The 18,417-nt window shown below is 35.1% G+C and overlaps 1 protein-coding gene across 4 annotated transcripts in view; it reads left to right on the forward strand.

Annotated features, from left to right (window-relative positions):
* The window catches only part of LOC111419487 (eukaryotic translation initiation factor 5), a 29,734-nt gene extending 19,781 nt beyond the window's left edge, over positions 1-9,953 (forward strand). For all 4 annotated transcript variants that reach the window (XM_023052298.2, XM_023052299.2, XM_023052300.2 and 1 more), the window contains 3 exons: positions 2,301-2,938; positions 3,004-3,535; positions 8,693-9,953. In XM_023052298.2, the coding sequence (XP_022908066.1) occupies positions 2,652-2,938; positions 3,004-3,535; positions 8,693-9,229 (1,356 nt within the window). In that variant the 5' untranslated portion in view covers positions 2,301-2,651 and the 3' untranslated portion in view covers positions 9,230-9,953. The remainder of the gene's footprint in view (positions 1-2,300; positions 2,939-3,003; positions 3,536-8,692) is intronic.
* Positions 9,954-18,417: the final 8,464 nt, after the last annotated feature.

Here is an 18,417-nt window from a genome sequence, read left to right on the forward strand (position 1 = left end):
GAAAAATTTTATTAGAAAGATCGTTTCAGAATAATAATCCTGTTTCAATTAATCCTGTTTGTCAATTTGTAATGTATCCTACAACCGTATAATGCTCTGATGCGGAAGATACGGGAAACCTGTATAGGGCAGTGCAGGCAGCTAGTAAATAAGCATGGCATTGATTGTGCCTGACTTACTACAATAAGCTTGGTTGAGTGAACATGCTCTCATCTAGCTTGCCTATAAACTTAATCTTACGAACATGCATCAATTTGTAAGGGATTTTAACAGCCGCCATAAGTTGTGGAAAGGTTCTAATAATGACAGGAATGGCACGTACCTTTTTTAGTGGTCAGAGAATTTTGATATCCACCTCCTATTTGACACCAAAGACGGAGGCATTTTTCGAACTGCAGCCTGGAAGAGGGAATATAATCCCGATCTTTGTTTTGTTACTATTGACAAAGAAAGCCAACCTCTGCCAGCATCAACAAGGTCATGTCCTACTTTCTTCATTGCATCCTGTTTTGATCAAAATCGTCTTAGATGGATAGTCAGGAAAACTAACTTGCCTGCTTTCTGATCTTGACAAATGCCTAGGCTGGTTCCCACTAGAGAGCGTAAAGTACGGGATATTGACGGGGGCAAAAATAGCAATTCCAAGAGGGTACCACAGAGAGTATGTTCCTGGATGATCCGAGGAGAGCAAAAAATTCTACAAAGAATTTTGTGAAGATGAAAGGCGGGAAATCACAGAGACTGCTCCACAGCAACGATGCTGTAAGGAGCGAGAAATGAATTGAGAAAGTTGAAAATCTAGGTTCAAAAAAATCGAGTAGATAAACCAACCTAGAAACTCCTAACCAAGTGGGGTTCCACATAGTGTCCACTTTAAGGGCACCAAATTACTTTCCATTAAAAATAAATCAATAAATTTATAACAAAATTTAATTGAATATATAACAGATTACTAATGCAAAACTTATTTAAATTACTTAGATTACTTAAACTCTGGATAAAATTAATACATCGTTATCTTAATTATGAAGGGCTAATGCACCTTTTATGTAAAACGCTTAAGAGGCGTGTTTATAGTGAAAGAAAGCTGATTTCGCTGCTTCATGAATAGTCCAGTTTGCGTTGAAGGCTTTCTAGTAGCCCTTTCCCCGCAACCCTTAATATCAGTTCCACTCATTTCGTTAGTACGCGTTCGGTTTTCAATATACGTGTATTCTACACATGGGGTGTGAACGACAACCAGAGGTGTTTAATTCGTTACCAGAATCGACAAAATCAACACTTAACTCAGCGTTTCTCAACCTTTCAGTATTCGGGGCCCAATTTTTATGGCGCGCCCCTTTTTCATATAATAATAAAAGACGACGTAAAAAAAGTGTATAAGCACTTGTGAAACAAAAATCTCCGCAATGTGTCTGGACCCATTGCATGATCCACAGAGAGGCTATGGCTTCAGAAAAAATGAGTCCTGGTCTCAACATTGTGCTAACGACGGTTCTAACTGTAATAAATTGCACTTTGTAAAGATATGGATGCTCAACGTTGCTATTTTATTGTAAGGCCAGATGGCTATCGCGTGGGAAATTTCTAGAACGTGCTTATGAGTTAAAAGAGGAAATTTCCACTTTTCTAGTAGAGGAAAACCACGTGACATATTCGAGAAATTAAATACCCTGAATCTACAACTCCAAGGTGCAAACACACATATGTTGGACAGCAGTGATGAAGTTAGTGCTTTTTGTAGAAAGTTGGAGCTGTGGAGCAGAAATGTGAAACAAAACAACACTAGAAATGTTTTGCAAATGTGAATGAGTGTGTCAAAACATACCAGGAAGAAGAACAGTATGTGAAAGTTGTTTTTGTAACAATATAAAGTTATTTTGCCATGTTGGCGCAGAATTTTAAAAAGTATATTCTTGCTGACGACAAATTGGTAGCAAGTTACGAGTGGTAGGTTTTACGAGTGGTTTTTTTTTTCATTTTGATACCCCCACGTAGAGTTATGGCGTGTTAGTTAGAAGTTGGATATATTATTGTTTTATGTTAGTTTTTGAAAAATTTGGCCATTCGGCTGATGATGACCTAATGTAAAGGTCGAAACCGGTCCCGAGGCAATTTAAATAAAGCAGGAAAGAAGTTTTTTAAAAGTTATTAAGTTTTTTATTATTGTCTAGTAATGAGTTAAAAAAATTACACTGAGACTAAATAACGGGAAAGTTTTAAAGGAAAATATTTTTTTTAATTATTTAATTTAACGATCCAAAGCGACTTATTTATTTATTTTTGTATATATTTTTTAGGAAAACAAAATTTTCATCTAATAGGCATCGGAAGCTACAACCGTTCAGAGAAACGTGACTGGAGACAAAGAAAGGTTTAAAATTGACACCAGCGTCATCGTGCAAGAATCATTCGGTCCGAAAGCAGCAGCACCATCATCAGCGGCGCAAGCGGCTGATTTTATTTCACCATCCTTTCTCAGTTCCGGAACCGACGACGACGACGTCCACAACAACAACAACGACGACCACCAGCCGTCATCATTGCTCCATCACCACCATAGGCTCAAGAAACAAAAATAATCAACAAAACACCTGTTGTAACTTGCATTTTTATTAACAGCCACTAATTTTTTTAATACATTTGAAACAATGGGTACCGTAAATGTCAATAGGGAAGTCAAAGATGTCTTTTATCGGTATAAAATGCCACAGCTCATGGCCAAAGTTGAAGGAAAAGGGAATGGAATCAAAACGGTTATTGTTAATATGGCGGAGGTTGCTAAAGCTTTAGGAAGACCACCCACTTATCCTACAAAATACTTTGGTTGTGAACTTGGAGCTCAAACCCAATTTGATTTTAAAAACGAAAGATTTATCGTTAATGGGTCACATGATGCTGTTAAATTACAAGGGTTACTTGATGGGTTTATTCGTAAGTAAGTTAACTACAACGTAATTAAAACTCCCAAGAATTCTAACGATTTTGTTTTGTTATTAATAGATTTGTTTTATGTCCGGAATGTGACAACCCAGAAACGGATTTAATGGTTTCAGCAAAACGTGGGGCGATTTCTCAAAGTTGCAAAGCTTGCGGTTATCACGGTCAAATCGATTCCACTCACAAATTGATTACTTTCATATTAAAAAATCCACCAAATTTGAATCCAGCCGTTCAAGGATCTTCTTTAACCGAAGGTAAACGATCGAAACGCAGCAAACGCACCAACGGTGATGCGAATGGTGAAGGTAAAGATGGAGAAAATGATTCCGCCGATCATGGTGGTCCAGATGCCGCTTCACCAACAGCAGCCGGCAATAATACCGCAATCAAGAACAACGATGAAGACGAAGGCACGAAATGGTCTGCGGATATTTCTGAGGAAGCTGTTCGAGCTAGAATGCAAGATTTAACTGATGGTGTTAAGAATATGACCATCAATGATGATTTGGAAAAGTCTGAGAAGGAAAGAATGAATATTTTGTATGAAATGGTTAAGAATAAACGTGATGCTGGGGTTTTGGATAACACACAAGTAAGTTCTTGTTAACACTTTACTGACCGCTCGCGATTCAACAGCGTACGCACATCCGACCGGCCGCGCAGCCGCAGAATCTCCCTGGCGCCGGCTGTTTTTCAGGTCTTTAGAGATCGATATCTTCGCAACCGCTCGATAAAAAAAATTGCGGAAAAGTTTGTTATAATAACTGAACATTTCTACGTAACATATGTTAATTTGAAAATTTTCGGATCCACGTTTTTTTTTTATCGCGAGATAAATGAAAAAAGTACCCGATTTTTTACGTTGCCGGCAACTTTGTCCATTTTGTGATTTTTTTTCTCAAAAACTATCTGACGTAAAAATTTCAATTTTGAATAGATGGTAGCCTGATGTGTTCTTATTGAGAGCCATATTTTATTTTTTCGATATTCCATACAGTTTCGCGGAAAATCGCGGTTTAGCAAGACGCCGTTGTATCGAAAACGGCTGGATGGATTTCATCGCGGATTTGACCAAAATATGTCAAATAATTGCGTATATCGGATACCGTTATCAGTTTTTCAAAGTTATGTCTCTCTAGTTACTGATAGTAGACCATCGCACTGGAGTATCTGTGCGTTTCGTAGGCTCAGACAAAATTGTCCACCATCTGTTATTATGGAATATACATATTATAGGATAATTAGATTTAATAAAATGTTTTATTTTCACGATAATAATAAATTGTTTATTTTATCTATTACAACGGTTTTCAGTTTAATAATTATGTAATGATACTATTATAATTCATATAATGACATACTATATATATACACTACTCTCCAAAATTATCGCACCACCTAAATTATGCATTAAGTTTAAAGGTTTTTTTTTTTTTGAATCAACGGATGGATTTTGATGATTCTTCACAATATAGGTTGATTTTTAAGGAAGAAATATGTTGATGGTTTCTGACAATTGTCAACGTTTTACCCATATACGGGGTGTAAAAAGAAATTTATGTTTTTTGTTTGATCTTGCTCAATTGCATCCCAAACCTCTCTTACCATCCTCTCAACGTCATCCAAAACGATAGGTGGTGGATGTCGGCCCCTTAACTGACGATCAATATTATCCCATAAAATCTCTATTGGATTGAGATCAGGGCTACAGGGTGGCCAGTCCATGGTTTGTATACCAACTTCATCCAAATAGTCACGGACCGTATAGGCAACATGAGGTCTTGCATTATCATGCATTAATAAAAAATTATTTCCTATGTAAGGAGCAAAGGGTACCACGTGTTCCGATAAAATGTCTGTAATATACCTTTCACCTGTTAATGAACCTCTTCGCAAAGAAACAGGGTCTGTTCGTGCAATAAGCGAAATTCCACCCCAAACCATTACAGATCCTCCATTAAATAAAGTTGTCGGTCGTATGTTGCACTGTGCATAGCGTTCATTGGGCCGTCGAATTACTCTTAAACGTCTATCTGAGCTGTATACACAAAACCTTGATTCATCTGTGAACAGTACTTGTTCCCAGTCATCAGCATTCCAGTCAAGATGTTCTCTGGCAAATTGCAATCTCCTTCTACGATGATTTGCGTTTAAATTTGGTGCTCTGGCAGGAATCCTTGCATGCAAATCACCTTCGGCAAGACGTCTTTGTACAGTGTTAGTACTAATTCGAATATTATGAACATCTGCTACTTGTATCTGTAAGTTTTTCATTGTAACAAAACGTTCCCTTAAAGCACGAAGTCTAATAAAACGATCTTGGCGTAGTGTTGTGACTCTCCTTCTTCCTTGTCCAGGTCGTCTTGTATGATCATTTGTCTCTTGAAATCGTTGAACGGCACGTGATATTATTGTATGAGAAACTCCTAATCTCAAGCCTATTTCACTATAACTTATTTCTTCATTGGCTAAAGTAACTGCCTCAACACACTCATCGCGGTTTAAATGTCTTGAAATACGGTCCATGTCAAATAAACACTTAATAACCCAAAGCAGCAACTTGATAAATGCGTAAATAAAATTAACAAGCATTTCTGTCAAACTGTTTGATATTTCATAGCCTGCTTGTTTCATTAGTAAGGACTATATTTCAACAAAATAATTTATTTATATAATAATAATAATTTAATTATATTATATATATACCGGGTGTCCAATTAGTGCGATATCGCACGATATCTCCTTACAGGGTGTTGCTAGAAGAAAATGTTTATATATAAAGTTGTTTGGTGCTCGAAGGTGCATAACCTAAAAATATTTTTGTTTATACAGAGTGTTGCAAAAACAAAGTACAAGGTACAACTTCGTAAATTTAAATGGAATACCCCATATGTTATTACATTTTTGAATTACCTTTAAAATTCGACATACTTTTTGTTAAGCCTTACCTATACCAAAATTTTACAGTTTTTGAAATATTCAACATTTTGTGAAAGAATCTCCGTCTGCACGTGTCTGTAAAAGAAAGCATACCTAATTTATTTAAGACCCTACAAAGCAAATCTTTTGTACATTATTAATGCATAGTTACAGTACCTTCATGCCCGTATACAAATCTGGTAACCTTCTACAGGTGTTCGTAATATTGTACTCAATACCAGAAACTTGAAATAGCTATATCTCATTTTTTTTAAATGGAATACCTCATTTTTTTTATCTTAAATTATTCGCCAAGTAATAAGGTTTCTTTTTTATAAAGCATGTCCTATACCTATTTGCAATAGTTATCAAGTTATTTATAGGACAATAGGTATAGGTATAGTATAATATTATATATATTATAATATTTCAACAATAAATAATTATATCAATGTATATATCAAACAATAAATAATTAATATTTTTTCAAGGTATGATATCGTTCAAAACAGTTACCTTTATGTAATGGAACATTGCAAAATTTACAAACAAAACATGTTCTACTTCTTTTCTTTTGAACAGCACAAACTCCATTGTCTTTGGGGTTTCACACTTTTACCGCTAGTTACTATATTTATAAGTTTATGTTGTCCGAAATTCGAGAGCCTTCCGGGATTGTCAAATTTGGGTGCTCTCCTTGTGGGTGCAGAACTAGGTAGTATATTGTCATCTTGTTCCATACAATTAGTTTCATCATATTCTATCCATGAAACTGACACCTTGTGCAAGAAATTCTTGTACGTAATACTTCTTCCATTTAAAACTGTGTATGCTTTAAATGAATTAAAAAGCGCACAGTTTATAAAAAACATTACAACCCATTTAGTCCATTTTTTTGTTTTTCTGTAAATGGAATAGTATGCTAGATATTGGTCCGCGCGATCGACGCCCTTCATATATCTGTTATAATCTATGATGGAATTAGGCGTTTGTATTGGGGCATTTGATCTTTTACTTCTGCTTGTGGATTCCGTCAATAGGGCCGTTAACGTCAATCGATTAGAAAGACCGTCTTTCAAAAAATCGATAATGTAAATTAAATTAGACTAGATTAGATTTTTGCAATAATTAATGTGAAACTTTAAAATTCCCCACCCCTGATTCATTGTGACGTTTTAAGTAAGAAGAAAGAAATCACAGACGTGATTTCTCTCCCGTTTTCTTCTAGCGCATAAGATTCGTAGCATTGTCTCTCTCCAGGAATTGTATTGATTTTTATATGCTCCAATCATACGCTCAAATTTGAGTGACGCGCTACTGAATTCGCGGCCTGTAATTTCAAACTTTATTATTTTTTTTTGGAAAAACTAAGCCTCATAATCAAAAATTAAAAAATATGGGGTCAATTAATTTTAAAAAACTTTCGAATGAGCCAATAAAAAAAAATAGTTAACGGCCCTATTGTGCCGAATGTATAGAAGATATCATATTTACATTCCTTTTGCCATTATTCCATACTTCTAACAAAATTTGACGATTCCTACGAAATTTGTGCTGACCTCTTGAAAGTCGTAATATTTGTAGAGATTGAGGAAGACCTCTATTTTTTCGAATGGTTCCGCACACTCGCACTTTATTTCGCAGTGAAATTTTAGCCATCTTGACGCTGTTATAATAATTACCTTGATAAATGTGGTGGCCTATGTTTATATATGGTTCAATAACCGTTAAAACCGTATTTTCCATTTTTTTGCCATCGGCAGCATACACGTGAAAATTGCATATGTATCCTGTGACAGCTTCGCACACCATTCTTACAAGTATTCCGTATTTTGTAATTTTTGCCGGATTGTACGTTTTAATGGATAACCGACCTCTCCACAGAACTATACATTTATCCAAAGATAATTGCTGATATATACATCGTTAAATTTTTGCTGTAAATAATCAATGACAGGCTGGATTTTAGCAAGCCTATGTGCATTGTGAGGGATGTTGTCGTTATTGCAAAAATGCCAGCTCTGCATTATTTGCACAAATCTGTTTCTGCTCATGACTTGCGAAAAGAATGGAGTTTCTATACTTGGATCTGTTGACCAATAGTCGTAGAACACGTTTTTTTTTACCTGACCCATTAGAACTATTACTCCTAAAAATTTTTTCATTTCCGTTTCGCTCTTGATGGAATTTTATACTTTTGTATCATCTGGTAATGATATCTGTTGGATTCCTTCACTAAGTGTTCGAAAAAGTCCATTCCAATAAATAAATTGACGCTATTCATCACATTTTCTGTAGAACTAGGCATAATTTTTATGCCAGGGCTGCCTTCAAAAGGTTCCAAAATTACTGCTTCATCTTCTGCCAACCATATATCATCGTCATCTTCAATGTTATTTGTATCGTCTTCGTTGTTACTTATCTCGTCGTCTTCTAAATCACTACATCTTAGTGGCAATACAGAATCCCGTTTTCGAATTATTATATCGCTCCCATCACTTTCGTCACCACTATCACTTCCTGAATAACTGTGAGGACAATCTGATAAATAAAACTCTCCAATACAATTTTTTTCGCTCATCGTAAACGGTAAATTTTTTAAAAACGGTGTGAAAATCCGAGTTTACGAAGCAACGCAATGAACGCAAATGAGTAATGTATCTCAATAAAATAGGTTAAACAAGTAACAATTGTTTATCGCCGTGGGAACCCAGCGTTCGGCTGTTTTTAGGTACGCGCGATATAAAAGCCGATTAATAGGCTAGCGGTCGGTAAAGTGTTAAGATTGAAATAAAAAAATTGTAATTTTAATTTCTTTTAATGATTTTAGGTACAAAAGGATATTGTAACAGAAGCCGAACGTTTAGAAATCAAGCCAAAAGCACCATTAATCCTCGCCGAATTATTATTCGACCAAAACATCTTGGCACAAATTAAAAAGCACCGTGTGTTCCTGTTGCGTTTCACTGTCAACGACAAAAAAGCCCAAAAATATTTGATGGGCGGTTTGGAGCAACTTATCGCACTTCACCAGGACGCGCTCGTTCCAAAAGTGGCTCTAATCTTCAAGGTTTTATATGATTTGGATGTATTGAATGAAGCTACATTTATGGAATGGGCCGAAAAGGTATCTAAAAAATATGTCTCAAAGGAAGTTTCACAAGAAATCCATAACAAAGCGGCGCCGTTTATTAAATGGTTACAAGAGGCTGAATCTGAAAGTGAAGAGGAAACGGAAACGGAAAGTGACGTTGAAATTGAGTACAATGATCGAGTTCCGTTAAAACCAACGGCGACAGCAACGCCAAAACCAAAAGTAGTAGTTGAAGATGAAGGCGAAGATGATGTTGATATTGATGCTATTTAAAACATAAAAAAGGGTAATTATAATGATTTAAAAAAGGGGAGGTGTCGTCGTGGAACACAGGGTTTTCTTTTTTCTATAGACAGAGGGCGTTAAGTGTCATTATCCGTTTTCTTTCCTTCCTTTTTCTTTCTCCGTTTATTTTTTACTATTTTTGTCGTTTTCTTCTTTTTGAATAAGATAAGAGTATTTATCATAATCTTTTTGAAGTCTCCCTGCCGCCCCAAAAACAGCTAAGAAAAGTTTTGAAAAAAAAGAAAGCCTTTGTTATCGTCTTCAGAATATTGAAGATTAAAAAAAAAACATCTTTAAAAAACGCAATTATTATATATCGATTATTATATCTATTTTATTTTATTGTGAAAAAAATATTTGTTTAAAATATTCAATTAAGAACGCGCAGATGAGAAAAAAAATAATGGAAAAATTTCGTGAAAATTGGAAATATTATATTTTTAGCTTTTAATTATCAGAGTAATAATGTGGATGATAAACGCTTGTTTAAGCTATCTCTATATGGTTGGTTGGTTTCTTATGTTACATGCGCTATATTATAAATAATAATAATGCGAAAGTATTCCTTGAGATTTGTAATAATATTATAAATTAGGGTAGAGTTTATTTGATGTATATTATAATTAACCTCCCCCCACACACACTCCACTTCGATATTGGTGGATTTCCATCTGTTATATTTTACTGTCAATAAAAACATTTTGAAACTTTATTTTTTCTTTTCTTATATTTTTAAGAGTCAATACTATACCGGTATATTAAAGCGATAAAATTTAATCAGATTTTTGACAAATTGTTAAGTATTGTCCCTTTGTTATCGTTATTGTCCCGTTTCCTATAGATTTAAAGACCACATTTAGCTTGAATTGCCTTTTATAATTTCTTCGCCTAAAGAAAAAGAAAAGTAAATCTTACTAGGGACTTAGAATTACATCACATTGTTGTATATTAAGTAGAGGAAATTTAAGATAAAGAAATGCTTTTACGCAAAATAATATCACATTTCTTCGCAAGCTTTTTTTATTCAGAAATAAACAAGAATTTCTGTTAGCTCTCGCCTACCAGAGTAGTGAAGGCTGGGAACTCCATGTTTTATTGCGATATAAACAAGTTATGTGTAAACAAGTAACTCTCTAAACAGCAATTTAATATCTTGAATGCTAACGACACGTCTGAGAGGCGTTTTCAAATATATCATGTTGATGAGAAAAGAATTATATTTAAAATCTATGACGTGCATCTAATACCGTCTGTGAGACGTATGTTTAGTAATTAAAGGTTAAACCTACGAAAGGTAATCTACCGATTTTCATGAATAATTATTTATTTTGATCAAGTTTACAGTGCTTTTTAACAATAATAATAATAATCTTTATTGAGCGCACCAATACAAAGAATTTTAAAATAAAATATATAATGATTAAACTAAAAAGAAATAATGTAGAAAATAATAATAAAAGAGTTATTACTAGTTCGACTGACGCCGTTCTTCCACTAGCCCATTAAACCGGATTTATATTTGTCTGACGTGTTATGTCGTGATGCGCTCTGACGTAATGGTTAGTGTTCACATCTATATGTTGTGTTCTGACGCACTCTGGCGATATTTTGAATCAATACAGTTGTAGCTCTGGTCGTAGCACTCAGAGAGTTCATACGTGGGTCTATAATGTTTTCCCATGAATCTTCTGATTCAGATTATGAAGAAGATATTCATTTTATGGTACTAGCAACTCTTCTGAAAACAGAAAAAGAGAGAAGATATTGGGTTCATCCAGTGAACAGAAAGAGAGAGGCTAAAGGCGAATTTCACGGCCTGGTTAAAGAGCTTGAGAGCGATGCTGATAATGTTAAATGTAATCAAATTTAATATCGAAAGAAAGAAGAAACGCAAATCTGACGAGTCATAAGACAGGTGTACACTTGTCTGATCTGTCGTTATGCGTCACTTCCCACTCCACTGCTCTGACGGACATCGGGATCGCTGCTGATGCGACACAACACAAGGCACCACAACACATTGTGACACACAAATATAAATCTCACCATGGTACATGTATTCAACCGATACCGTTCTGACGCGTCACAACACGACACGTCAGACAAATATAAATCCGGCTTTAGACATACAACCAAACAATCACACGAGAGTACACCATTTAATTCAAGCAAATATTAAAGTTAATAGTCAAATACCGCAAAACAAACAAAAAGAGCACAAACCATACCTCGCCGTTCCTACTCCATCCCTACAAACTCTCTGGACCCTGCATTAGTATTATTTTTTTTCCCTTTTAAACCGCCCCACCGAAGAGCACGTCCCAATCTTTACAATCAACACCTTAAATATTTTATAAATTTGGTAGGTAAAGCTGTTCTTAAAAAAATTCTGTTTTGTGTAAAGGCGGTGTTAGCGTTCCCTTAAATCTGAGATTAAGATTGTGCACATCGGAGCGAAAAGAAATTTTTCTAAACAAGTAAATTACGAAACAGCAACGCCGCATGTGCCAGGCGTCTCGACTGCATATTTAACCAGCTTATTTCCGACAGTTTATAACTTACATGATCCCTTCGCCTCAACCCAAACAATAGACGTATACAAGAGTTTTGCACCTTTGGATTTTATATTTAAGTGCATACGTTAGAAATGGGTAATACAGACAGTCAGCAGAATTGAAATGTGATAACACTATGCTATTACATAGTAATCGCTTAGTTGCTTTATTTATGTACGCCTGATTAGAATAACTAAGTTTTAGTGAGCCATAGGCCTTCTGCAGACATTTATTAATGTGCAAATCAAATTTTAAATTTTCATCTAATATTACACCTAAGTTTTTCACAGACTTACTAAATACTGACTGCTCGTTGTTCATTTTAATGTTAATTTTGTTTATTAATCGTTGTTTAAGTGATTTTGGGCCAAACAGCATTAATTCTCTTTTGTGGGTTGACGCGTAAGCCATGTCCATCAGAAAGCTGAACCAGTCGTTTCAAATCATCATCAATTCTGGCACATGCGGCGTCCACCTCCGACTCTGAGAACGAATACTAAATTTGCGTATCATCACTGCGTGCAATACCGCAGTATATTTTTTAAATGGCTTGTATAGATGTTAAACAATAGAGGGGATAATGTTGATCCCTGTGGGCACCCGACTCTTACCAATACAGTATCACACCTTGGACAACAGCGGTAAGATGCTGATCGGACGTAAGTCAGCAAAGGAATCAGGATTCCTTTTTTTTTGCAAAGGAATCACTTTCGCCTTTTTCCAAACGTTAGGAAATTGACAGTTTGATATGCAGGAGTTAACAACATCTTTTATTTGAGGAATTATGTGTGGGCAACAATAGTTGATCATTCTCATGCTTAACCCATCAAGTCCTGCAGCATTGCTTCTTATTGAGCGAATAATCCTCTCTATGTCCAAATCAGTGACCAATTCAAAATTATTGTAGATAAGTGAATCTACATAAAAAGTTACATAAAATGAATCTTTTATAATAACATTATGCATATAAAAATTATACCAATCAATGTCAATAGGTACACAGGTATTATTAATTTGATTCGCATCAACTAGATGCTCAGGTACACGGGTTATAACTCCACATTTTTTCAACGCAACCCAAGGATCTGTTTAGGATTGCATACAATAATCAACAAATGCCCTTCTTTCTCTCTTTATAGCACCTTTTACATAATTCCTTATATCTTTATAATACTGCCATGATTCGTCTGTTTTTAGTAGTCTAAATCTTTTGTAAGCCTTATCACGAGTTTTCTGCATATCTTTTATAGTGTTGGTTATCCAAGGTGTCGGAGCCCCGCGTACTCTAAAAGGTTCTGACTGGAGCGTGAACATCAAAAAGTGTCAAGATACTTTCCGTTAAAAAGGAAATCTTATCGTTAATATCTACCATATCAAAAATCAAGAAAAAGGGAATCGCATACAGGTCCTGCAAAAGTCACGATAATTAAAATGAGAAAAGACACGACGATAAAAGGTCGATAATATAATAAAAGGTGACGACCGTACAACAGGTTCTATGTTTAAATTACAATAAATTACCTCATGATAGAGATGAGAAGAAACAACGTTGGTATCCCTAATGATATCAGTATCAGAAACAAAAATGAGATCGATAATTATTGTTTCGGTGGTACTAGTTATACGCGTGGGAGAGCAAACGATTTGATTCAAATTAAAAGCGTCTAAGCTGTCAATAAGTCTTTCTCCCAAACGGTCAAAGTCTCTACATAAATCAAAATTAAAGTCACCCGTAAGTATCACTTTGTCTACAGTAGGGGTAACAATCCACAACTGTGATTCTAGTTCGCAGATGAAAGCCTCTGGGTCACACCTTCTTTGCGATCGGTAAGCAACACCCACTGCAGTAGCTATCCTACGAATAGTAAACGTAACCCAAACCTGCTCTATGGCGTTACAAGATACTAGTAATTTAGCCTTAAGGCTTTTCTTTATATAAATCCCAACACCACCGCCCCTCGAACCCCTATCCTGTCTAAAAAATCGAAATTAGCCAAGCATATATTGTCACTATCTATATTCTCAGACAACCAGGTTTCCGATAAACAAAAAATATCGTAATGATTTGATTCAACATAATCTCTGAACTCTGTAAGTACAGGCAGAAGCGACCGAATATTCAAATGTCCCAATTTCAAGCACTTCTGCAGCATTTGACGTCTATAAAATGAAATTAACAAAAACATAAACAAAGATTATAGTAACTCTCGTTGCGATTACAATGCAATAACAAAAACTGTCACCAACTCTTTTGAGCTACAGTAACACACGTAACAAAGCTCATGCCAGTCAATGTGTCACAAGAAAAATCAAACAACAAAAATAAATATAATCCGGTAACAAAAAAAAAATTAATAAATAAAAATAATAATAATATATTCAAACAATCAGTACGCAGATGAGATGACTGATGGTTGTTAAATTCAACGACTTACTGTAAGCGATATTACAGTAAACTTAATCTATTTGTTTCTTTTCCGTTATTTACCTTGTCAATATCATCAATACTTTTAATTTGCATCACAGATTTGTTATAGTCAACATAAATCCTACCGTCTATACTCCAAGAAATTTCACGCGCTTCTTTGAGCAGGTTGAATTTATGACTAGTTAAATCTTCTTGAATGCTTATTTTGGAACCCTTAAGATTTTTTTCGCCTTGTACACCAAATTTCGAGATTTATAGCTCACAAACTTCACAATTATTGGTCTTGGATTCTTGTTTTTTTCACGAAACAATCCCACTCTATGACAACGATCGATATCATCAGCGGAAACGGTAACATGAAGTTTATCCCTGAACACAGATAATATTTCGGCCTCGACGTTTTGTTGTTTTGCTTCAGGTATTCCGAAGACACGCACACTATTACGGCGCGTGTACTGCTCCAAATCGTCCAGTTTTTCGGAAATCAACTTGTTCTCTTTCTTCAGCGACAGGTTTTCTTTCTTCAACTGCTTAATTTCCGTGATAAATTGCTGTTTTACAATATTAACAATTTCAGCCATAAAAGACTCTTTTAATTAACTCATCAATAGAGCTATGGAATAGCTCTTTAAGTTCTCGAAGATTATCTTCTGTAAAGCGCATCTTGACCGGTGAAAAACTAATGGTTACATACTACAATAATGGTTTAGTATAATGATGTATCTATACATGATACATTATTGAAACTCCTGTATTTGCTTAAATCGTCAACCATCAGCCTAACTACTCCTAGTTTTACATAACTCTTCTAAGAAAGTTCCGTTCAGTCCAAGACATTTCTTTAGATATGTTTTTGGCGGTAATGGGTTATTAGCCCATTGTTGAAGCACAGCACTATCACGCTACTAACAAAGTATTTGAAACTATGTTAATAACATAATTTACGAAGAAAAAACTGTGGATCTTTATTCTAAATTATTCTATTCTATAATATATCATATTATAGATTCTTGTCTATGATCTTGATCAGAAAGGGTGCCGGCTCACGGTTTATTATCAGCAAGCTGTTCTAGCAAAAAGAGTGCATCTAGTTGCACCTGAGCATGCAGAAAATGTAACAATTGTTACATGCCTGGAGAAAACCGTCATGAGGGGAGTCTGCCAGGGACTGTATGACAATGGCTATTTTGTCCGGATGACTTGACCATTTTGCCTGATATAAGATAACCGAAGAAGTAGTGCTAATATTTCATGGAACGTCATCTCATCGAAATGCAAACATCGCAAGTGCTGCTGATAAATATCACCCTATGTTTTCTTCCAAAGAATATGAAGGATAAATTCTATTGTTGTATGATTAGAACAAAGTCAGCAACTTGAGGATGAGTGATTTTTCAAAGGTTTTCAATAGGGTGTGGATAAGAACTATGACAGTAAACTACATACAGAGTGGCTTCAGGGTTCTATCCGTTCAACTTGCTCGTCATCCTGATAAGGCTTTGGTCTTTTAGCTGTATCCCACAACAAATAAGACGCAGTCTTCAGTGTGTGCTACTCCAAGAGAAGAAAAATCTTCTGATTTTAGGAAACCTGAAAACAATCCGACCCTTTTGCCTTTGAAGGAAGTAGTACCATTAGAAAACACACAATTCTCATGCACAAGAGATTCCAGAAAGTTCCCCCAAACTTTGACGATTCCTATTCTCTTATCTAAGTATACGATGGATGCCTTACGCAGGCATCGTGATATTGCAGCAACCAAGTTTGTTTTCTTTCCTGCTGTTATTTTATTCCATAATTTCACTAAGCAGGTTTCAATGCCAGAATGGCAATCGCAACATGTTCAATCGAATTTAATTCCGTGCTGTGAGAAGGTATATTAAGCTGTCTGGTTGCACAATATAGCAACCAGTGTTTGACAATGTTTTGCTGTCTACTTGGGGTCGTTGTTTTACTTAGAAAATGTAGCAATCAATTTTTGTTCTAAAACACTTTTGTATTGATGACGATTCATAATACCATTAACGAACAGCAGTTTTCCCACATCGGATGCTTCTATAGCTTTCCAAGCCATGGCATTGCCTTCACCGACTTTACGGTTGGTAGCAAAGTTTTCAGCTCCACCGCACTTTTCGTTTTTTCCAAATTCAAATGCTTTGTATGCAGACTTTTTGTCTTATTCGTTTGTGTTTGGTTTCTTTTTGAATAAATAGCGTTATTAAATAAAATTACAGAACAATTAGCGCTCCTGTAATATTGATTTTTTATTATCTTATTATGTTTTACAAAACCTTATAATTTAATGCTGTATTTAGACTTTTGTCCGGCACTTTTAGATAGCGATATTTTGTCTATATTTCGGACACTATTCTAGATGGAATTGTAAAAAATGATTGCTTTTAGCGTCTTTTTTTGTCTATATTCAGAGTACTAGTAGATATTTGAAGGTCAACTTGTACGCATTGATCGTTACTTGACTTTAACCTTGAGATTTCTCTTAAGAAAATGGACACTCAATGACTTTAACCTTTAAAACATTCAAGGTGAGTATCATACCGCGTAATCTTCCTCCCAACAGGTCAACTACAATCTAGTCTTAAGTTAGTACTTGTATTTTGACCTTCACCTGACCACATTTCGCGTTGGTCAGTTTGTATTCTCAGCTAATCGTTTCATCAGTTTGAGTGATCAAAGTAACCTCTTAGTTAGTTTGTGCCTGCGTTAATTGTTGTTTTAAGGTTACGCAGTGTAACCAGAATCAAAAACATCGCCGTCATGAAGCGAGGATACGAAAATCACGTTTTTCTGCATTCATAATATGTAAGATACTGACGTTATCCCATCAGTGAAGCCAAACATGCTTCCTTCTTTTGACTACAATAAATCCTTGGGCAACTGCCTCTCATTTTTTCTCACAGTCTGTAATTATCATTAGCCGTAATATTATTATCGCATCCCAATAAGGATTTAGCCTTTCTTTTTGCCACCTCACATGACTTATTGAATATATTTATTACTTATATAAATTTCCATGCTTCGTGTATAAACCGTCTTGGCATCAACAAGCATAAAATATGTTATGCTATACTTGTTCAGTTTGGAGGATTAGGTATAACATTCTCTTTGACGCTATAGCTTTTCTGACAGTTTCCAAGAAATATTTCGAACACGTTCCGAATTCGAGCATCGATTTTTTTTTTCGTTTCGCTCTGGTAGTAACATATGTTTGGACTTCTGCGTAATGGGGTATTTGGTTGACCTTCAAGAAAAATGCAACGTTGTAGGGTTAAAGCGTATAATTCCGGTATTATGTGAAATAACTAAGTAGTTATTTCATTGAATACCGATTAACATTAGTTAAATTATAAAATAATTTTTTTATTTTATACTATATTTATTCTATACAATACAGTACCTAGTTATTCTGTGAAATAACGTAGTTGTGCAAAATAATGTATGAAAGACGTAGACAAAACGACGGTTTTGTTATTTAAGGAATGAAATAAAAAATGGTTGAAAAATAATTTTTGTTTTTGAATACTTAAATATAAATAATAAATACAAAGAGAATGTTATCAATAAACTATGTTATTTGAAGTACATAAAAAAATAATAAGAGAAATAAATGTTATTTATATGTAACTGAACCACTTATATGACACTTAGAATTACACAACAAATTATTCTTTTTGCACAAACATTTTTGTACCGGTTGACTGGTTAGTTGTCACTGCTCGGAGTGATATCCCTTTGAAAGGAACTTCATCAGGAGATATAAGGGTATAAGTACTCTATACGAACTTCATATAGAGTTGGATAACCTTATACAAGTATGTTTACGATGTTTACTTAACGGACCTTGTCGTAGTACACACTTTAAGTGCAACATATCCAAGTCGAATTATGCCCGCTTTTACCACCTCCTCATAAATTTATCCGATAGATAAATCCAGTTCTTAGCCAATGAGAGCGCTTAAAACCGCTGTAACCATGGCAACTATCCTCTAGATCAGTGGTTCTCAAACTATGGTACGATGGTACGCGAGAAGTTCTCAAGTGGTACGCAAAACAGTTTATATTTGCATTATCATTATTGTTTTTTTTTTGTTCAGTGGTACTACCTGATTTTTAAAATAGCCTTAGTGGTACGCAAGGATATAAGTTTGAGAACCGCTGCTCTAGATAGTTTATCA

The sequence above is a fragment of the Onthophagus taurus genome, chromosome 11, assembly GCF_036711975.1.
Source record: "Onthophagus taurus isolate NC chromosome 11, IU_Otau_3.0, whole genome shotgun sequence".
Classification (NCBI taxonomy): domain Eukaryota; kingdom Metazoa; phylum Arthropoda; class Insecta; order Coleoptera; family Scarabaeidae; genus Onthophagus; species Onthophagus taurus.